This window comes from Colobus angolensis, unplaced genomic scaffold (assembly GCF_000951035.1).
Source record: "Colobus angolensis palliatus isolate OR3802 unplaced genomic scaffold, Cang.pa_1.0 Scaffold270, whole genome shotgun sequence".
Lineage (NCBI taxonomy): Eukaryota > Metazoa > Chordata > Mammalia > Primates > Cercopithecidae > Colobus > Colobus angolensis.
In genome coordinates this window covers 1,269,411-1,292,628 of record NW_012115933.1, presented here as the reverse complement: position 1 = coordinate 1,292,628, position 23,218 = coordinate 1,269,411, and the positions used below count along the sequence as shown (strand labels likewise).

The 23,218-nt window shown below is 38.2% G+C and overlaps 1 protein-coding gene across 1 annotated transcript in view; it reads left to right on the top strand.

The window, feature by feature from the left end:
- Positions 1–8,646, top strand: part of HECTD2 (HECT domain containing E3 ubiquitin protein ligase 2) — an 88,057-nt gene extending 79,411 nt beyond the window's left edge. Inside the window, exons 20-22 of the mRNA XM_011947849.1 lie at positions 828–943; positions 1,515–1,658; positions 6,096–8,646. Coding sequence (XP_011803239.1) covers positions 828–943; positions 1,515–1,658; positions 6,096–6,216 — 381 coding nt within the window. The 3' untranslated portion in view covers positions 6,217–8,646. The remainder of the gene's footprint in view (positions 1–827; positions 944–1,514; positions 1,659–6,095) is intronic.
- The last annotated feature ends 14,572 nt before the right edge of the window (positions 8,647–23,218 follow it).

Genomic DNA, 23,218 nt, shown 5'->3' with positions numbered 1-23,218 from the left:
CCATTTGTATCTCCCTTAGTTTTCTTATGAGGGATTGGAGTAAGGTCTTTCATTTGAATTATTTTTCATGGGAGAGAGAAACAGACTATAGAAGTTGTTTTGGGGCAAAAGCAAGTGGCTTACATTATTGCCAGCTGGTTTTAGAGAAACCTTTGTAATATGTTTGTTGTCAAAAATACCTTTGAAAGAGAAACACTTGATTGAGCTCTAGTTAAGTTTTGTTTATGACACTCTGGTAATTGTGGGAGTGGACAGAGGGAAAATAAGAATTAATTAGCATAGCATGGTCTCTATTTTTAGAGCTTTAATCTCTATAGGTGGTAGACTAGCCCACCTGAAAGTTGAAAAAAACAAGAGACATAAGACAGACATAACCAAGTACACAAACTCTACAGTGCACACAGGAGGTGTTATGGGATATTGGAAGGAGATATTAGGATATGGGATATTAGGTGGATCAGTAGATGTTGGAGCTTCATGCTGGGTTTTGGAGAAGAGTAATAGATATGGGATATTAGGCGGACCAGTAGATGTTGAAGCTTCATGCTGGGTTTTGGAGAAGAGTAATTTGGATTTGTGCAAAGTCATTTGCTTGTTTTTCTGGCAAACTGCTAATTACTATTTTACAAGATCTATAAACTTCAGAAGCAAAAAATATCTTGCTTTGGTAGGAAAAATATACCCAGAGAAGATTTTTCTTCAACAAAAATGGTTTGATTTACTATGAGAAATCATGACTTTTGTGATTTGATCCAGTGAAAATAGTTCCAATTTCATTTAAAACCATCACTCTTTAATTATTGTTTTTGATAAATAATTATTGGCAGCTGCTTCGTCCAGAAGAGGTTGAAATTTTGGTCTGTGGAAGTCCTGACCTGGATATGCATGCTCTGCAGAGAAGTACTCAGTATGATGGCTATGCAAAGACGGACTTAACTATAAAGTGAGCTCTTGATACTTCTGATAGTGGGGATGTGGAGAGGGAACAGCAGACAGTGTGATTCATTTATTTGCATAACTTACAATCTGTGAATCGATTAAGTTAGTCCAAATATTAGAGAGCCCACAGTCTTATTTTATCTCTGGAAAGTCTATGAGAATTTTAATATGAAATCACTCCCTTTGGGAGAAAATTCTATAAACAAGTTTCTACAAAAGTGTAGAGATTTTACTTTTAAAAAAATGACTTTGCTCCTAGAATTTCATGGATACTATCCTTATAAATAACAGTTTAATAGCACTATGTTGAAAAATAAGATTTGAAAGTTATACAGGAGAAAAATGGTTCCTATACTATCCACTGCTGAACTTACATACTTTTATAAAAATATTATTTTATAATGTTAGTCAAAAGTCTAATACATATATAGAAGCTCACCATTCCTTAATTTTACAGAAATTCAGGATATTATATATTCTTGAGGAAAGCCCTTTCCTTAGAGCTTCCTTTATATTACTTTATTATCGGATTTTTGTCAAGACATTTGATATTAATTTCCTTTGGTATTCTCTAGATACTTTTGGGATGTTGTGCTTGGATTTCCTCTTGATCTTCAAAAGAAGTTGCTACATTTTACTACAGGGAGTGACAGAGTACCTGTAGGAGGAATGGCTGATTTGAACTTTAAAATCTCAAAGAATGAAACTTCTACTAACTGGTAAATTTCTGGATCTAATTTTATTTTAAATCTAAAGGTTACTGCTAATACTGCTAATAATAATACATTTGGAATCAGGAGATGTACTCCGTTTGAAGTTATTTTCATAGAAAAATCTTCATGGCCTTGAAGAGATTTTGATTAAAAGTTCTCTTACTAGTTTTTGAGACATACTAACTAGTAATTCATTTCTAACAACTTTTTACTTTTCTAGGTGATATAAGTGCTTTGTAGTCTCTTTTACTTGTTACTTTGTAGTAGTATATTGTCTAATGTTCATTTTTATTTAAATGTGAAATGTGTTTTTTATTTTTAGGAAAATCACTAAGTTGCGATATCTGGTTTGTGTAGTTTTCTTTCTTTTCTAGGGTGTTGGAGGATACTATAAGTAGTACCAGAAGTACCTCTAATACTAATCCTCTTCTTTTTCTTAATCTCATGCTTTTTGTATATGAAGTGATGGTGATGATGGATTTAAATTATTTTTTAGCAGTGTTAAGGCATTAATGCTTATCAACTTATTCCTTTTCCCAAATAACTTATAATTTCTAAAGCTAACTTGAATAGACATACTTTGATTATAATCATTTCTTTCTCCTGCCCCATACATTGAACATTCCCTGAGTGCTCTTAGTTCTTCCTTTCATTTTAAAGCTGGAATCTGTTCTTTGCCTTTCCACTGCCCCCACCCTGGTAAAGTTACTTTTTATCTCATTACTACCTTATTTTATCCTATTAAACTCATGTGCTTTAACACTATTTAGATCATGATATTTCCCTGGGAAATAACTTTGTTGCCCATTTAAGTTCTAGAATCCAGAGACTGTAAAATAAAGCTCTAGTCTTCTACCCAGGCTACCTACCAGTTTTCATTTCTTCCCATGCTCTAGTCAACAGCCTGTTTTGCTGATTCGTTAGATACGTTTTATGCCTTTCTCCATGCTTTCAAGTTGTTCCCTTTACATGTGACATGTGCCAGCTTCAACTATTAAAGACACAGTTTAATGCTGACTTCCTCTGTAAAGCCAAAAGTCATTATGTATTCAGTGAGTTTCTCAAATATCTTGTAGAAGTTATGTGCTAGTTATCATATTGTACTTCATATCTGAGTCATTTCGTTCTTTAAGGCAGAGGTTGTGCCTTATACATATTTGTATTCTCCACATAGTCACACATGGCAAGTGCCCAGTGGCTATTTCTTGAATAGTATTTATGTCATCATCAAGATCATATTTAAAATACAAAATAAATATTTACATATATAATTAAGAAATTTCTAAACAAAATTTACAATTAAAGTCCTAAAATGAAAAAATTCAAGAGAAATTTTTTAGATTATAGATTTATTTGCTTAACAGAAGTTAATTTTTCAGAATATTTTTTATTAAAATCATTTCCAATTTTAAAAGAGTAATCTGAGCAATCTGTTTTAATACAAAGGTGACATTACTTGTAAACTTTCCCAATAATTATTATTATTTCAAGAATATGTGAGTTAACATGGCTTCAGCACAAATCTAGAACAACTCTAGTTTCCCAGTGTAATCTCACATGTATTAAATAAAGCTGACTATCAAAGACATACAACATTTCAATTTGACACAATAATGGTATGCCTCAAAAGACAAGGACAACACTTCAGCTGAAAGAGGAGTTTCCATTCATCTTATAAGGTCCACCACTGAAGATTCACTAGATTTTTGTTAAATAAGAATGGTAATTCCATTAAAAAGTGGGCAAAGGACATGAACAGACACTTTTCAAAGGAAGACAACATGCAGCCAATAAGCATATGAAAACATGCTCAACATTACTAATCATAAGACAAATGCAAATCAAAACCACAATGAGATACCATCTCACAGCGGTCAGAATGGCTATTGTTATATTAAAAAGTCAAAAAAATAGTAGATGCTGACAAGGTTGCAGAGAAAAGGGAATGCTTATACATTGCTGGTGGGAATGTAAATTATTTTAGCCATTGTGGAAAGCAGTTTGGAGGTTTCTTAAATAACTTAAAAGCAGAACTATCATTCAACCCAGCAATGCCATTATTGGGTATGTGCCCAAAGGAATATCAATTATTCTGTCGTAAAGACACATGCATGCATATGTTCATTGTTCATTGCAGCACTATTCACAATAGCAAAGACTGGATAAAGAAAATGTGGTGCATATGTACCATGGAATACTATGCAGCCATTAAAACAAACAAACAAAAAAAAAAAGATCACGTCCTTTGCAGCAACATGGATGAAACTAGAGGCTCCATCCTAGGCAAACTAACACAGGAACTGAAAACCAGTGCCTTTTAGAATAAAGTCCATGGAGTAAATAATCTTAAGTCATTAATTGTATTCTGAATGCTTTTTTCCCCTAAAAGGGCATGAACCTTTGGCAATATTTTGTGATTATCCTGATAATTTAGTACAGAGTGTAATGTAGAATGGCCAAGATTGCAAAGCAAATTTCAAATTACATTCTTTCCCATCTCTGGTTGTCCTTAAGCAGCTTCCTTTGCAAATCACCCAAAGAGTCAGGCTTAAAAGATATACATAATTTGATCCTGCACCTTATCAAATACATGTTATTGAAGCCCCTGATGGATTAAGAAAATCCTGGACACATTTTTTCTTCAATGAACATTTTCATAAGATATTCTTCCACTAGAATCTTGACATTGTTTTCTTTCAGTTTTAAGAGACCTTGTATCTAGGTAGATGAGTATTAAATAAACTTGGAAAGCTCAGCCTTAACAGAATGAAGAGAAAACCAATGTTTTAAATAACTCGCGAAATGTTATTGAATGGATGCATGAGACACTGGCATAAAAATAAGTTGTTGTGTAGCTTAGGACCTTGTAAAACAGCAGAGCACTTTAGAAAAAATTATATTAAAAAACTGAGTTGGCATTTTCATTTTTTTCTTTGCTTTGTTATTTGATGATATTTTTAATTCATACAAATGTATGTCTGATGCATAAAAAATTGAGAATGTTAAATCTTACATATTAACAACACTGGTGTTTTAAGTCAGACTGATCTGGGTTTGAATAGTGGGCCTACATCTTTACCAGCTCTGTATCCCTGAACAGGTTACTCGTATATTTACATGGCTATTTTTCCTCACCAGTAAAATGAGAACCACTTTTAGGTTGCTTTGAGGCTGAAATTAAAGGAAACAATGCATGTAAATGCACTCAGCACAGTGATTATCATAGACCAAACACTGAGTAAATGCTGATTCTAATAGTTTTAAGTCTTTTAATACAGGGGGCTCTCAAAATTTAGTTTTAAATCTTACAAACTTCTTTAAAAATATTTTCATTTTCTGTAGTGTATTCACATTTTTATTCACTGATTTCTCTGACAGCTGTTCTGATGTTGTGAAGTTCATAAAGACTGAAGGAAAGAGTCTTAAGATAGCTATAAGAATCCTAAATGATGATAACAACATTATCAGATAGTGGGTTGGGGAGATGACCAAAAGGATTCAGAAGATAATTTTTACATGTGCATCAAGGGGCATCTAGCGTCCTCAAAGTGCTCTTTTTTAAATTACTTTTTAATACTAAAAACCAGAATATATATCATTCATTATATTATCTACTCCTCGGCTGCCAGATATTTTGTGTATATCACTCTTTTAATCTTTTTAACCATCAGTCCTCAACCTTTTTGGCATCAGGGATTGATTTTGTGGAAGACAGTTTTCCCACAGAACCAGGGAGGAGCGGGGAGAGTGGGAGGTGATGGTGGCTTTGGATGAAACTGTTCCACCTCGTGTCATCAGGCATTAGATTCTCATAAGGAGCATGCAACCTAGATTCCTTGCATGTGCAGTTCACAATAGGGTTCTTGCTCCTATGATAATCTAATAGTGCCACTGATCTGACAGGAGGCAGAGCTCAGGCAGTAATGCTTGCCTGCCACTCACTTCCTGCTGTGCGGCCCAGTTCCTAACAGGCCACGGACAACCAATACCCATCTCTTGCCCTGGGGTTGGGAACTCCTGGTTATTACACAACCTGATTAGGTTATTAAATGGCCTAATTGGATGGTTTACCCTATCATGTTAATGAGGAAACTGATTTGGAGATATTATGCAACTCAAACAAGACCCTACAGCTAGTGAGTGGGGAAAGCAGAATTCAAATTCATATCTGTCTGACTCCAACAAAATGCTTCCTAAATGAGTTTCATGAAAGTGGTAACATTGGTTGTCTTGTCTGTAACCTAGCCTTAGTGTCTAGAGTGGTGTCTGATATATATAATGAGGTACTCAGTAAATATCTGTTCAGTGAAGGAATGGATGAGTCATCTCTTAACAGAGTGAAATAGATTTGAATGTGTGTGTCCTGATATTTTTAGAAGTTGCATAGCAGTCATTTTGTGTGTGTTTTAAGACTTAGTTTTTTTAAAAAATTTTATTCCCTAGGTTACCTGTGGCCCATACCTGCTTCAATCAACTTTGCCTTCCCCCCTACAAAAGCAAAAAAGACCTGAAACAGAAATTGATCATTGGAATTTCAAATTCAGAAGGTTTTGGACTTGAGTAACCTAGAAGACTTGAAATATAATCTTTTATATGTAGCATTCACTTCCCTCTTACTGTGCCTTTAGCCTTTTCATGTTTCTGTCTCAAAACACTTTCACAAAGCTTACCAACTTTAAAATATTAAGTTTTTAAAAAATCAAATATGAAGTATGTTCAGCAAAGGCATAATTTTCTAAAAACACAGAAATTGCTTGAGTGAGGACAAATCCACATGGCAGAGACAGGTATGGTCCAGTTCCTCTTTTTTATAGCACTTTATCATTCTCCACAAGTAGTTTGTCACAGGCATTCCACTGGGAAAACAAAGTACAGTGAAGAATGAATTTATGGTATAATTGAACCCAGTGGCAGATTGTACACTGCTAGCACTGCTAGCACACAGTAGCAAAGCAAACAGCTACATTATCTTTAACATAAGGCATGTAGCCATATTTTCATATAGCGGTATACAACACAGTATCATTGCAAATGCAGTTTACAGGGTTTTTTGATATACTGGCTTGGGACCTTTAAGATTCTTCTCAGCTGTTGCTGAAAGGCATGTAAATAACTACATAATAGCCTGAGAATAATGGGATTTTGATAGTGCCATTTATTGTTAAAGATTTATTTTTACAAAGTAAATTCAGGGTTTTAGATGTGTACACAGCTTTTACAAATCAAAGATGATTGTACAAGAGTATTTTCAGACTAATTGGATTCAAGGTTATATTCTTTTAAGTGTTGTTAGTCTGCATGCACATTGGCAGTAAACTAGTTTCTTGTGTACTCTAATATTTGTATAATGATCATTTCTTCTTAAGGCTCAAGATACTAGAAAAGAAATCAGACCTGAATAATCATTGATGAAGTATGTCAGTTACAAGCACAAAAGAATATAACTGCTTTTATAAATTTTTTGAATGATGTACAAGACTTATATCTACATTTTTTGATCACCAGTTGTACCAAAACACTAATTTTTGAAAAAGGTAGGTTAAAGTATTTGACAAAAGTGAATACAACAATAACATTTGTGTCAAAATGATACAGCTTGATATACAAATAAAATTCAACCTTTTGGCCAAAATGTTTGTTTTTCACTGGATTCTGAATATAGTAAATTCAAAGTACCCTTTTTTTTAGAGTTTCTAATACAGTAGTATGTAAAAAGAAACTGCATTTTAAGTCAGATGGTAAATGTTTTTTGTTTTTTATTTACAGCAAATGAAGCAGTTTTATTAGCATGTTACAAATATTGCCAAACCAAGACTTCTCTACCATACTTCGACAGCTTTCCTTCAGAAAACTCTGAAGTTATATTTGCAATAATAATGAAACCAGCAGTTAGTACCAGCATATGGTTCATGTGCAAATAATACTTTCCCCAAAATCTTTCTGGGCTAGGCTATTTTCTTGCTATGCTTCCTGCACCCAACCAGCAGAATTCTTCCAGGGTGGAGGAACTAATCAGCTTATTCTCCAACAGTTCTGAAGCCAACCCACAAATCTTTGAGAAAAAGGGGTTACTTTGTTTATTATTCTCTTTGAGATGGAAGTGATCCTGCTTTTCCAGTTGGGTATATTATTTCAAGGGTATTTGTTCTTAAAAATCTTGGAAAGCCTAAGTAAGAGAGTTAAAGGCATCCTGGTTTTGTTTCATTTTGCTCTGTTTTAAATCCATATGCAAATAAAACTGCTTCTCTCTTACACTGCTTGAACTAGAAAATCAGCTTTTTAATGTAGGTTACCACTTATAAGCACAAAAGAAACATGTATAAGAAACCAGATTTAAGTGTTTTAAATAAAATATAAACAGTTTTTATTTGGTAGAGATGACTCATGGAAAAATTGTGTTGGCTTGGTCTGCATGTTTAATGATGTGCTTGTATATCGATTGCTGTGTCACTTTTAAATAAGAAGTCCACACAAGCAAGCCAAATTTTTAAATGACGAAGTCCATAAATAACTAGAGAATTTTTGTTATCTGTTGTTAAGTTGAAATTTATAATCATGTATCACTAAATTGCACATTGCCTTTATTTATTTATGCTCTGTTTTTGGTTTACAGTGTAATAATACCTCATTTAAAAAATAAAAACCACTACTGTTACCTTTTGTTAATTTAAAAAGCTAGAAAACTCATGTAGTTACTTTTTTACATATATAATCTGTTGATGAATTCTTGATTTTTGTATCTGCCACAGTAAATTAAAGCATTACATAGTATTTATCAGTATTTTTTAAATGTCCTGTCCTTTTTTAAAATCTTTGCCTAGTCATATTATTGTCTGTATGATTAGAAGTTTTTATGTCTTTCCTTTTTTGTACAAATCTGTATTGTGTTAATTTCTGGATGCAATTTTTCAAATATTAAAATTATACAGTCAGGTTTCAGTTTATTTTTTGAACACTGGGCAATTAAAGCCATATGTTTAAAATATTTTATAAATGAAAGCTATTCTTTGCATTATACTGTCTCTTAATCTAGTGCTTAGGAAAATCGCTAACACATAACTTAAAAAAAAGTATGTTGTTGACACTAAGTATTACCAACCTCTTTAGCATATTTTCAACGTGCAATGTATATCCAATATTTGAAAGATCCCACAGCTATTCCACCAAATGAATATATAATACCATTGGAGTACACCCAGAAGTGAACCAAGTGTAATAATATTTCATTGGCCGTAGATAGATAACTTCAGCTCTTAAGTATTCATCTCCAAAACCATTCATTTGGCCTTTTCCCCCTTGTTCACATATTTCATGCTTAAGGAAGGAAGAGTGGAGATTATAAGAATGTAAGAGAGAATGTTATGGGTGATTAATGAAATAATATAGGTAACTGGATGGAAAAAAGACCAGGGTGGATTTTCACAGGAGGGAACACAAGATCAATTCACCCAGCTGACCACAAATGCTTTAGTCTAGTGCCTAGGTTTTGGAGCCAGACTGCCTGGGTTCACCATTTACTAGCTGGGCGAGTTAACTTCCTCGTTCCTCAAATGTACAATGGAAATAATTTGTAAAATGGGAATAACCTGCCTACCTCGTAGAGTTGTAGGGAAGATTAAATGAATTAATGTGTAAAGCACTTATGCAGTGCCTGGCACACGATAAGCAATAAAAAGTGATGCAAGACAAATTATAGTACTGATGTAGAAACATCTTACAACCTACTCCTGACGCCTTCTGGAGGCTTTTGACTCAAATGCTGGGTTCAACCACAGATTAAAGAACACAAAGTGCTTTTGAAGCCTTAAAATTGTGTTAGGAGAATCTTTCTTATTCTAGAAACAGTACTTTAGGATTTATCCTTACAGATGTCTCATGATGCAAGGGTTTGAAATACTATTTTATAGCTATGTAACAAGATACAATTTTATGTTTAATGAAATAGTTCAAATAAACAAAAACTTCAGAATTAACATAATGAAATACCGTGATCCCACACTCAGACCTAAAAAAAAAAAAGAGAATGTGTTAATATTACCAGTTTTTTTTAAAGAATTTTACGAGTGGGATTGAAGCCCCTTTCGTGCCCATCTCTAATCCCACTCTACTCCCTCTCTCTTCTCTATTAACCTGTAGTTCATGTGAATCTTTCCCATGCTGTCTTTACATTTGTATGACATGTGTACCTATGTTTAAACACTATGTAATATTGTTACAGTTGCATACATCCCATGCTATACATATCTTTCCAAAACTTTTTTTTACTTATTGTCTTTTATAGATTTATTTACATTGAGATATAATGCATTTTTAACTGCAGAATAGAATCATGAAATGAAAGTACCACTTTGTGGATCCATCCTCCTACACACTAACATTGAGTTGTTTTCCAGTGTGAACCAGGCTCCCTAGACTATAGCCCAGATATAGAATTGCCAGATCACAGGGTGTATATCTCCGGCTTTACCAGATATTGTCCACTTGCTCTCCAGAGTGGTGGTTCCAGCATTAATTTCCATCAGCCTTATAAAGAGTTGTCATTTGTCCACATTCTCCCCAACACTTGGTTTTAGCAGACCTTTCTTGGCTTATCTAACTAGTGTGATTTAATTTATATTTCCATAATTGTTAATGGCATTGAACACTTTTGTGTATATTTACAGGCTATTCAGATTTCTTCTGTGAATGGCCAGTTCAGTATTCTTAGCCTGTTTTTTTTTTTTTCTATTTTTTTCCTCATTGGTGTTTAGGAGTTTTTTTCCTTATTCTGGATATTGATCCTTTGTTAACGGGAGCTACGTTGCTTCAGTTGAATTCCAGATCTGCCAGTGACTAAATGACTTGGAACAAATTACTTCAAATTACTTAATGTTTCTTTGTCTCAGTTTACTCATCTTGAAAATAATGCTTAGCTCACAGGGTTGTTAAAGTTTACATACAGGTATATTTGTATATATGTACATATGTATGTATATATGTATATTATATATAAGTTTATATGTGTATCAGATATATGCATATGTATAGACTTATATATACATAAACTTACAGAACATATATATGAAGGGCTTACATTTATGCCTGACCCGTAAGTGTTATCTAAATGTTTGGTATTATTACTATTGTTATTACCTGTATTCTCATTCTTATTGTGCTTATATTACAAATATTTTCTAATATGTGGCCTAATTTTTAACTTTACTTACCTCATCTTCTATACTATGAATTTTTAATGTTAATGTAATCCATAAAATAAGGTGTCTTTATTACTATGTAGATAATGTTTAGATTTAACCACACATTTACAATTTCTTCAAACACCATTCCCTCTTCTGTGGTCCTTCACCTACCTCTGGAATCAAATTTCCTCCTCGTAAAGAACATCTGTTAGAAATTATTTTAATGAGGGTTGGTTGGTAGCAAATTATTTTAAATAACTGTCACCTTTATTCATGAAAGATTTATTAAGCATGCATTTGTAGGTTGATAATTGTTTTATAGTTTTTAATGTATTAATCCATTACCTTTGATTTTGTTGACATAAAGTTAGCTATTAGTATAATTGTATGCCTTAGTAATCTCTCTTTTTTCTCTGGCTACTTTTAAGATTTTTTTTTTTTTTTTTCAAAAAATGGTAGCACATCAAAGACAACATGTGTATGTGTGTATTTTTTCTCCCCCTTTAGCTTCATTATGGTTCTTGAATCTATAGATTTGTTATCTTTCATCAATTATGGAAAAATTCTTAAGCTGTTTCCTTTTTGGCTATTGATTTTTCCTGTTCTAATTTTTCCTGTTGAACATATATTGGACCATCTCATTCAACCATTCCATCTCTTTCTCTGTACAAAGTGTTGTTTAACCAACCCACTGAGATTAAAAACTCAGTTTTAATCAGTGGGTGCATTTTTTAACTTCTAGAAACTTCTTTGGTTTATTTTCAAATTCACATGCTCTTTTTCCATACCATTTCTTCATATGGTTTTCTTTAATAATTTTGTCATACTTGTTTAATGTTCTCTTTTAAATTGTTCTACTCTAGTCCTTAAAGCACTCATTTTTCTATTTGTTCATCCATTGTCTCACAGTGGTTTATTTCCTTATGTGATCTGTAATTTTTGATTTTGCATTTCTACTTAAAGGATGATCTTTTCCACTGGACATCCTGTGTGTCCTGAATACTGTAAGTAGCCTCGCAAAGCAGTTTTATGTTGTTCTCAACCAAGAACTTACAGGTCTGCCACAGATTTTTATGTTAACTTCTTCAATTAGAGTTCCTTCTCCACTGGTGTAAATTTGGACCCCACACTTACAGTGGCACAGTTGGGATTTATGAGTAGAGTTCTTCTATCTTCTTTTCATAGAGCAACCCTTTTAAGGTCTAGGATTTATGCAAGAGAATTCGTTTTGGCTCCTCACCTTGAAGAGGCCTAAGCATGTCTGTTGAGCTCATGTGGACATTAACATCCATTAGAGAGGTCATCCTCATGAGTCACCCTAGTATCAGCACCTGCTTCCTACTTCTGGCTTTTCATTTCTTCCTTATTTCCTATATCTAATTATCTCCCTTCCTTTCAAGCTTGGATATATATTTTTTATAGATATATATAAAAGTTTATAGTAGTAGATGGCCTATTCCATTTCAGCTTGGTCTATAGAAGCATGCCCATTGCACTACTGTTTGTGAATTTGTTCAACACTTGTTTATTGAATGTCCATTATATTTCAGCAGAAGGCTAATCCTTAGCTTCATACTCACTTATTCTTTATAAACATAAGCAGCAAATATAATTCTCAATATCTTATGAAACCTTAAATGTGTATCATAGCAAGAAAATTTCTTAAGGGTTTTCATGACAATTATGCAACTCAATGTTTTCATGCCCTTTAGAGATTATGACTATGAACACATGGGCATACATACAATAGAAGCATTAGTCTCCACTGAGTTAAGCTGGTAGGTTTTTTGTTGTTGCTGTTGTTTTGTGTTTTTTGTTTGTTTGTTTGTTTTTGAGATGGAGTCTCGCTCTGTTGCCCAGGCTGGAGTGCAGTGGCTCGAACTCGGCTCACTACAAGCTCTGCCTCTCGGGTTCATGCCATTCTCCTGCCTCAGCCTCCCAAGTAACTGGGAATACAGGCACCCGCCACCACACCCAGCTAATTTTTTCGTATTTTTAGTAGAGACAGGGTTTCATCGTGTTAGCCAGGATGGTCTCGATCTCCTAACCTTGTGATCCACCCGCCTCGGCCTCCCAAAGTGCTGGGATTACAGACGTGAGCCACCGTGCCCGGCCGCTGGTAGGTTTTTCTGTAACCAGACTTAACTTTTTCTATGTGTACTTGCACACACACAAATTACAATGAAAAAAATACAGAATTATTTCAGGAGTTTCTCAAGCACAATCTTGTGCTGTGTTTCCAACCATATAGGCCATCTCCACTTATAAGACTTTCAGTATGCCTGCCTTGTCTATTTCTGTCACTGGCAATCTTACTCTTCTGATTTCCTTGACTTGTAAACATTAGTCTCATTTTGACTTTACTTTCTCTTTAACGTCCATGTCAGCAAGCTTCATCTTTACGTTGTCCTTCTGCTCAATTTCTATAGCCTCCTCCGTGGGTTAGATAGACACTCAACCCTTCATAATGAACTTACTTCCTTGCCTGTAGACTTACTCTTTTCCCAGTTTTCCTACGATCCCTACAGTTAATCTTTGTAAAATTCTGTTTTTATTCTGTTCCTCCTTATTACAAATCAAAGATGTATCTGGTGCTTATTTGACCATCTTCTAACTGCAAAGCATAGCATAAGTTCCACTTTTATTTTGCATAGTTTATTTTTGTTCCCTAATACCAACTTCCAAAAGGATAGGTCCTTTACTGTCTCCTTAACACACCCTGTTCAGTCCCATCTCTGCCTGCTCAGCCTAGTGCCTTCTGTGGTCTTCTTTCTGTTCCTTTCTTCTCCCTGTCTATCCCAACTTAGCTGAGTCTCCTGCCCTCCACAACCTCCCAAAACAAGAATTTTCTCTCCCCTACCAAACCTTATCCTGAACCATCAACAGCCCCCAAAACAAACAAAAAATCTAGCTAAAAAGCAAATCTTTTTTATACACCTCACACAAATCATCATTTCTCAGATGTCAGTATTTTCACACTGTGGTTAAATGTGTGCATATCAGCAGCTCAAGAGCAGAGGTATTTCCTGTCTCCCTGCTTAGCACCTGGCACAGTGCTGGGACAGTAAACTCAGGTAAAATCCTGCCTGACTTGTTGACTTGACTAGGCAAGTGAAACACCCACCAAATCAGCGTAGTGAACCAGAGACCTGCGTGGGTAAGTAATTTCATCTTGAATTCATAGCCTGTTTCCCTGACTCACACAAACCTGCTCACACCCAGACTGTCAACCTCCGGGAAACGCCTCTGAACCCCCACCCAGGCCTTGTGTGCCCATTAGTCTTGGGCTGCCTTTCCCCTCCAAACTACACAGAGCCTCAGTCTGCCCATCTCCAATTACCAAGTTGCTAACTCACCGAAGGAAGCATGAGTGACAGTGGCCACTGTACATTAACTGAGAAGGAAAACAAAAAACAAAACAAGTTACAGGGTAGCTTTATGGTACAATCCAAATTTTGAGCGTGTGTATGTGCATGAGAGCGTGCATGTATGAATGTGTGTATACATATGTGTATGTTCTAAAAGATACTGCACTTTGTTAACAGTTGTTATCACTGAGATTATGCATGCTTTTACTTTAATTTTTATCCAGTACCTTGGCCATCTATAGGATATTAATTAAAGGAACAGAGATAAATATTTATGGATCACTTATGGTATATGTGGCATTTTATGCACACAATTTTACATTTCATTTAATCTTTACATCAGCAGCATAAAATTAATGTTATTTTCTCCATATTACAGACAAGGAAGTTGAAACTCAGGCCTAGAAGCCTGCCCAAGGTCACACAGCTGTCAAGGAGCCAAGGCAGAAGTTGAAGTCACATCTGTCTGACCCAAAACACCATGATTTTCCATTTCACATGCTCCCCCAGCTAGTGAGGCTTTCCAGAAACTCCCAAGCTTGAACCATTCCACTGGAAGTGGAGAAAATATTTTCTTGCTGATTAGACTAGAAGTCAGTCAATCTGGATTCTAGTCCTAAATATGACACTTAATGGTTATGTAACCTTGCGTAATTTACTTCCCTTTGCTTCCCTTTCTGCCTTCCACAAACAAATTATGTATATTCTTGGAATTTTAAAATATACAAAATAATTTCTTCTAGGTCAAGAGAGAAATTATGTCTATAGTAATGACGACTACTTACAAAACCATGACAGTGAGCGCCTATATATCCGACTACCTGGGATATAGGCAAAGCACTTTTTGTGGGGAAATTTATAGCTTGAAATGTTTAATGGATCAACAAATAAATTAAAAATTCAAGGGAAGGGGTAGCAAATAAAAATAAAGAGAAAAAAGATAAAAGCTTCAATAAATAATTAAATGAGGAAACATAAAAGCAGTATAATTGAGACATAAGCCCAAGAGCAGTTTTCTTGAAAAGACTGAAAAATGAATACATTTCCAGCAAATATTAATCACGCAAAAGGGAAAACACACAAAAGTGGAATCAAATGCAGTTGCAAACAGCAGGGGGAAGCCATAGAGTCCAGGATTCTCCTGCTCTTCAGGGGCTGCAATTTTGTCACTTCCTAGAAGAAAACAAGTTTGGTAGGGCAGAATTTCAGAGGCTGATTTTACAATGCCTTCTAGAAAAGGACTAAGGATTTCCCTTTAGAAAGAAACTATATTGGATATATTCAACACACTTAGGGACTATTTCCAATTCTACTCTGTCCCCCACCCTAACCTCTCCTCTGAACTCTAGTTCCAGATTTCAGCAATCTCTGGGCAGCTCCACCAGCTCCTCCAAAATGCAGCCACTCAGATCTCATATTTTCCCATTCTATTCTCCTCCTCCTCCCACTCCTGTTCCCCTTTTCTCTTCCTCATCTACCCTTTCTCTGGCTCTACAAATGACACCATCTACATGCTCATCCCAAGTTAACCCAAGGCATTGTTGTTTAACAATTCCTTCTCTTTTGTCCTTGTCCCTCTTGTACCCAAGCAGTTGCTAAGTCCCATCAATTCTGTATCCACAGTGTACCTGTACATAAAGTGCCACATACACCTGTTTACAGGCCTCCACCACCTAATCACTGCAGTAGCTCTAATCTGGTCTCTCTGTCACAGGTCTTCCGCTTCAAATTCATCTACATACAACCCACCACCACATTGCTGCTCAGAAACTCTCAATGATCTGACAAAGGTCTCATTTCCAGAGTCTACAAGGAACTCCAACAAATTTACAAGAAAAAAACCACCCCATTAAAAAGTGAGCAAAGGATATGAACAGACACTTCTCAAAAGAAGACATTCATGTAGCCAACAAACATGAAAACAACTCAACATCACTGACATTAGAGAAATGCAAATCAAAACCACAATGAGTTCAGGCACAGTGGCTCCTGCCTATAATCCCAGCACTTTGGGAGGCCGAGGCAGGTGGATCACCAGAGGTCAGGAACTCGAGACCAGCCTGCCCAACATGGTGAAACCCCATCTCTACTCAAAAAAAAAAAAAAAAAAAACAATTAGCCAGGCGTGGTGGCAGATACCTGTAACCCCAGGTACTTGGGAGGCTAAGGCAGGAGAATTGCTTGAACCTGGGAGGTGGAGGCTGTAGTAAGCCATGATCGTGCCACTGCACTCCGTCCTGGGCAACAGAGCAAGACTCCATCTCAAAAAAAAAAAAAAACACACACACACAAGAGGTACCATCTCACACACACCAGTCAGAATGGCTATTATTAAAAAGTCAAGACACCACAGATACTGGTGAGGTTTCTGAGAAAAAGGAACGCTTTTACACTGTTGGTGGGAATGTAAATTAGTTCAATTATTGTGGAAAACAGTGTGGCAATTCCTCAAAGATCTAGAAGTAGAAATAACATTTGACCCAGCAATTCCATTACTAGGTATGTACCCAAAGGAATATAAATCATTCTTTTATAAAGGTACATGCATGTGTATGTTCACTGTAGCACTACTCACAATAGCAAAGACATGAATTCAATCCAAATGCCCATCAATGATAGACTGGACAAAGAAAATATGGTACATACACACCATGGAATACTATCCAGCCATTAAAAGGAATGAGATTATGCCCTTTGCAGGGACAAGGGTGGAGCTGGAAGCTGTTATCCTCAACAAACTAACGCAGGAACAGAAAACCAAATGTCGCATATTCTCACTTATAAGTGGGAGCCGAATGATGAAAACATATGGACACATGGGAGAAACAACACACACTGGGGCCTGTCGGGGCAAGGGGCGTAGGGAGGGAGAACATCAGGAAGAATAGCTAATGGATGCTGGGCTTAATACCTAGGTGTTGGGTTAATCTGTGCAGCAAATCACCATGGCGTATATTTACCTATGTAACAATCCTGCACATCCTGCATATGTACCCTGGAACTTAAAGTTGATGAAAAAATTAATAAGAAAAGAAAAGAAACTCTCAGTGACTGTCTAGTGCCAACAACGCCAAGTCAAAACACATTGGCCAGGGATTAAAGGCTCTCAATTGTTCAACCCAATTTGTTCAACCTTAGCTCTCAAGCATTTCCTTTAGATATGCCATAATTTTCCCAAACAGCATAAAAACTTGTCATAAACCCATGACAAGAGTTCTGAGAAAAGGGATTACTAAGAAATTGTGCACCAACCTGAGTTGTCCTTCAAACAAAAAAGTAAAAAACATGTTTGAACATGCATGAATTTAGGGAATGCAGCCCTTAAATGCCCACCTAAAACAAACAAAACCTACTAGATGACAAAATTCAAGCTACAAGTAGATGAATTATTAATATAATAAAATAGAACAAAAGCAAACAAAACATCACATCGGGCAAATGAAACCCTGTGCATGGAGCAAAGGAAACACATTCTTTGCCATCCTCAGCAGAAGAAAGGATGTGGAGTTGGGTTTTGCATCCCCCCTCCCCGTTTTTTTGTTTGTTTGCTTGTTTGTTTGTTTTTGAGATGGAATCTGGCTCTGTAGCCCAGGCTGGAGTGCAGTGGTGCAATCTAAGCTCACTGCAACCTCTGCCTCCCAGGTTCAAGCAATTCTCCTGCCTCAGCCTCCTGAGTAGCTGGGACTACAGACGTGTACCACCACAGCTGGCTAATTTTTTTGTATTTTTAGTAGAGACGGGGTTTCACCATGTTGGCCAGGCTAGTCTCAAACTCCTGACCTCGAATGATCCACGCGCCTCGGCCTCCCAAAGTGCTGGGATTACAGGGGTGAGCCACCACGCCCAGCCTGAATCCCACTTCTGAGTCAAACTAGACCTAAAGTTGAATCCTCCTCTGTCACATACCAGTTACGTGACCATAAGAACCTACCTCAATATCTCTGAGCCTCGATTTCCTACCTACCTACCTGTCCAGCTACCAACCTATCATCTCTCTACATATCAACCTATCATTTATGTCTCTATCATCCTTATCTGTCTACCATCTCTGTTACCTATGTATAATCTATCTATTGATATAGACCATCTATCCATCCACATTATGTATCTCTTTATAAATTGTTGAAAGAATTGAATTCTCCCATTGTTGGGGAAACGGCTCCTCTTCCTACACACCAACCTTGCTACAGAAAACACAGGCCTTTGATTTCCGTCTCCCTCAAGGAGTGTCAGAATGAGAACTTATTTTCTCTCCACTCTGACTGCTGCCCCCAAGGGAGGGCAGTTGCTTCTTTATTGATGAGATCCTCGTAGCAAATGGCCACATTTTGATGAAGTATGGATCTCTGTACAGAAAACGCACCTCAAGCCTTGTTCTTCTCTCTTGTTCTCTGGGAATCTCTGGCCTGCTTGAGCCTAGGTATAGTGGGTACTTGAGCTTCCAGGCAGTTCTGATCAATGCCCAACCCCCATCCCAAAAGACCCGCCATTGCATCTGGATAGGTAAGTGAGGAGAGGAGAGAAGCTTGAATAGGCCAACTGAAGTAACAGATGCCCAAATTTCAGCGGCTTTGTGTAGTAGAAGATCATTTCTAACTCACTTAACAGTTCTGGAAAGAAGTTCACATCAGCAAGGCATCTCTCCTTCTCAGGATTACCAGGCTACTTCCGTCTGGTGGCTCCACCATCCCCTAGGGCACCGTTGGAGTCCACATTCAGCGGGCTGAAGGAGAAAGCAAGATGGATTCACTCCAAAGGCTTCAAGGGCCAGGCCCGAAAATAGCGCACACAACTCCTGCTCACACTGTTAGAGACAACACAGCCACACAGAGGAGCAGGCTGCATTCTCAGGAGGCAGATGCTAACATGAAGTTTGAGGGCGCATAAAGTGTATTTGGAGTCAATACTTCTGAATGGAAAGGGAGAAGAAACGGAATTGGGCAGAAGGAGAAGTCAAGCCATGACACAGTCCTGACAAACCAACGGCCAACCCAGTGGGAACCTCTACAGTGGATGTTACCCATTGGAGATGTCTTTTATTGGGCCAAAATAGCCATGCCTCATGTGGTCCCCAGAGGTAGGAGGTTCCTGGAAGAGTGTGACATTGGGCAAAGTGGATGAGGCTCTGTAGCTGAGGCTGACCCTGATGGAGGTGATGGCAGGAGACTGTCTATTGACTGCACTTGCTGCAGCAAGGCCCGTCTGGAGGCACACCTGCACGTCTACCACACACAGCCACACATCATTGCGAAGGAGTCAGGAAAATTGGTCCAGCTGTGTATCTAAGAAGAGGGGAAAGAGATTTGAGTGACAGCTGGCAGTCAGGCAGGATCTTGGGTCATATTCTCCAAACTGATTTGACAAAAGAGCCCTGTTCTTGGGAGTTGAATGTCCTGGAAGACAGTTTGCTCTTCAGTTAGCCTTCTGTTGACTCCATCTATTAGAACCCTGTGCACAGCAGGGGTGATGGATGCCAGGTACCTAACCCTAGCAACACTGCCTGTGAAGTGCCTAGACAGAAGGTGCCTGATCAACATGGCTCTGTCTCCTGATTTTGTTGCTGAATTGGGCTTCTTTGAGAGTATGAACAGCCCCAACCAGAGCCCACCTAATCAGTGCTCGGGGATTTATTAAGTAAAAGTTACACAACTGCCCTTGTTTATTACGCATTGACCTCTGAGGTGCCGAGAGCCTATGATCACTTTCCTGGTCCAAGAGAGAAACCTGGAGATCTAGGAATAAATCCCCCACTTTGTACCAAGTGACCTACTTTTCTTTCTCAACTGTCACCTCTGAGGTTCCAGTGGTCAAAGGAAAAGTTGGGAAGCTCTCTGTGCACATCACAGCGAAGGATGCAGCTGCCAAGCTCTCCCTGCTCTGACCCTTCAAAGGAGGGCATTGGGAAATTCAAACCAAACACAAATCGTGGCCACCCAGGGAGACTGACCAAGATTGGGGTACCAACCCCCACACTGGTGATTCTGAGCAGGGAGCTTGGCAGGCTGCCAGCTAAGGTGGCTGAGGAACAAGCAAGTTGCAAAGGAAGGCCCCCCAGGATGGGCAAATCTGGGGCCACCCATCCCCTGCCTTCCACCCCTCAGTGGAAACCTGGCAGAGCGTGGATGATTGACAGAAGATGATGGCCCTGTGGCAAGCCCCAGCATGTTCCCGTTAAAGATCAAAGGAACCATCACAGAACTGGAGAGAGAAGACCATCTTTTGCTCAGGCCCTGACTCACTCAGTGACCTTGGAAAAGTGACCTCACAGAACCTCCACGATTCAACCATTAAGTAGGGTGAGTATATCTAGTCTACCTCTTTCTGGCACTTTAAATCTTTGAGTCCATGGGCTTCCAGGGTCTGTGTTCATCCTCCTGGAAGTCAATGACTTTTTCTCTCATTTTTCTTTTTGATTTTGATAACCTAAAAAGATTTCCACACACCAACTTTGGCTCCCCCAGAGGACCATGTTATATGGAGAACTGGGTTAGTTAGTTCCTGGTCACCCAGAATCACAAGATGTCTCATGGTTTCACAGTTTCAGACGCAGCATTTGTAAGCATGCCAAACAAATTAATGAAAGTGGGCTTGTTTCCTACGGCTGCTATAACAAATTACCACAAAGTCAGAGGCTTAAAACCATACAAATTTATTATCCCACAGTTCTGGAGATGAAAAGTGCAAAATAGGTCTCACTGGGCTAAAAAGATATCAAGGTTTCGGAAGGGCTGCCTTCCTTTTGGAGGCTCTAGGGGAGAAACACCTTCCTGCCTTTTCCAGCCTCCAGATGCTGCCCATTGGCCTTGGCTGGTGACCCCTTTCCTCATCTTCAAAGCCATAGGGTGCCATCAACTCTCCTGCCTCCCTCTTTCACTCACAAGGGCCTCTGTGATTACCTGGAGCCCATTCAGATAATCCAGAATAATTTAACCATCTCAAAACCCTTCATTCAATCATATCAGCAAAGTCCTACTTGCCATGTAAAGTAACATTCACAGCTTCCTGAGACTGGGGCATGAACATCTTTGGGGGCCAGTATTTTGCCTACCACAGAAAATTTTTTATTATCTGAATCATTGAATTGAAGACAAAATGGACATAATAATAAGGAATGGTCAGAATGGCATACTGAGTCTTTCCCATGTATTCACTGATTTTCTACAACAGCACAACTATCATTCCTGTGATTTTTAAAATCTAAATGCTATTTAAAGTATTTGAAAACAATTTCAGATGTTCTGCTCCTCCCAATACAGAAATAATATTTAAAATGAAAGAAAAGCTTTAATATGCATCATGGTTTCTTTCCTTTTCTAGATTTCCCAATGCATTAAGACATCTTATTAAAAGGAATAAAATAGATCACATGAACAGACATGGACAAAATCCAAAATACACAGTTAAGTATGAAAAGCAACCTGCAAATCAGCATGTGTAGTGTGATCTCATCTTCATAAAATAATATATTTTTATGTTTGTTTTTACAGAGAAAATACCCACAAGAATATAAGTCAAACTGTTAACCACGTTATCCCGGGGGCTGAGGAAGCAGGGGGAAGGCAGCAGTAGGCTTCCTGAGCCATCATGCCTGCAATGTAATATATAGAATAAGCTCATATTATTTTTTATAACCAGGAAAATATTAGGACAGTGCTTCTCTGTGTTTAAAGATTAAGGGGATCTTCCAAAATCCCCTTTTGGTTGATGGAGAATAGCATCCACCAGAATTTTCAGAACTCTGCCCAACCAGTACAAGCCTTAGGGCCTCACCTCTGAGTGCTTCCTATTAGCTCCTTTCCAGTTCCTCCTTAGAAATGTGCAGATACGCCACCTGCCATTGCAAGCACAGGGAATGCAGGGCAGGTAATTAGTAACCAGACTTTGTTTTGGAAAACACTCAGTACGTGTGGGTAAAATAGGTCAGTTCCCATTCCTCGGGGCAGAACCCCTGAGCTTTCAAGAGGGAGGGACCCTGGAGGTCACTGAACACAAGCCCCGTTGTCATACCCTGAGGCCCAGAACTAGGTGACCAGCCAGCAAGCAGCAGAGCTTGGATTCAAGGCAGATACGTGGGACGCCCAAAGTCACATTCTTCCCACTCGGCTATTCCGTGGTCAACTACTGAATAAGATCCTTCCTGGGATTCCAATCTGGGCTCCTCAGAGTTTGCTGGGCCTAGATGTGCAGTAATGGCCCACTCATGCCTCTGTTTACCTTGGGCTGGGACACCAGGGATCGTGGGGAGTGATGGGAAGCATTTAGCAGTTAGCTCAGAGATGCATGTATAACAAATGGATCAAAAGTTTGAGGGGCTGAGCTGTTCCCATTGCAAAGCCACATCATCTTTGTTAATGCTGCAGTCTTGACAATTTCTTTGGGAGCCTTGGTTCCCTAAAGTTTTACAACCAGGCCATTCTCTCGACAGAACTGAATGTAATATGATTTATAGACCTCAGAATGGTTCTGGTCAATGAGAACACGGGTGCAGACAAATCACTGAAGTTGTTTACCTCACCCATCTAGCACCAGGTGAGCTGGAAGAATCACATAGAAAACCTGAGATCCACCCAGAGTCTCAGGATAGGGCATTTGCCCGGGGCTCACAAAGGCCTGGAGTCTGTGCAGAAAGGCAGTCCAGCTGGTAACCAGCCTGGAGGCACCGCCTGGCACTTTCTCATTGTACCCTTTGCCGGTGTTGGTGGAGCCACCATACTCTCCCCCAACCACGACAGGGCATCCAGCACAGGATGATGGGGACATAGATGTCACTGAACACAAGCCCCCATTGTCATACCCTGAGGCCCAGAACTAGGTCACCAGCCAGCAAGCAGCAGAGCTTGGATTCAAGGCAGATGTGTGGGCAGCACAGTATTGCTTCTGCGTGACAACCCCAGGGACCAGAAAATACAAAACAGGCTTTCACTATCTGTGAACAAAGTCTGTCCCCAGGAAGTCACCAAGCTTTTTCTCCGACGAACTCGAATCCCAGTGATACCATATGGATCCAGCCACTGCACTG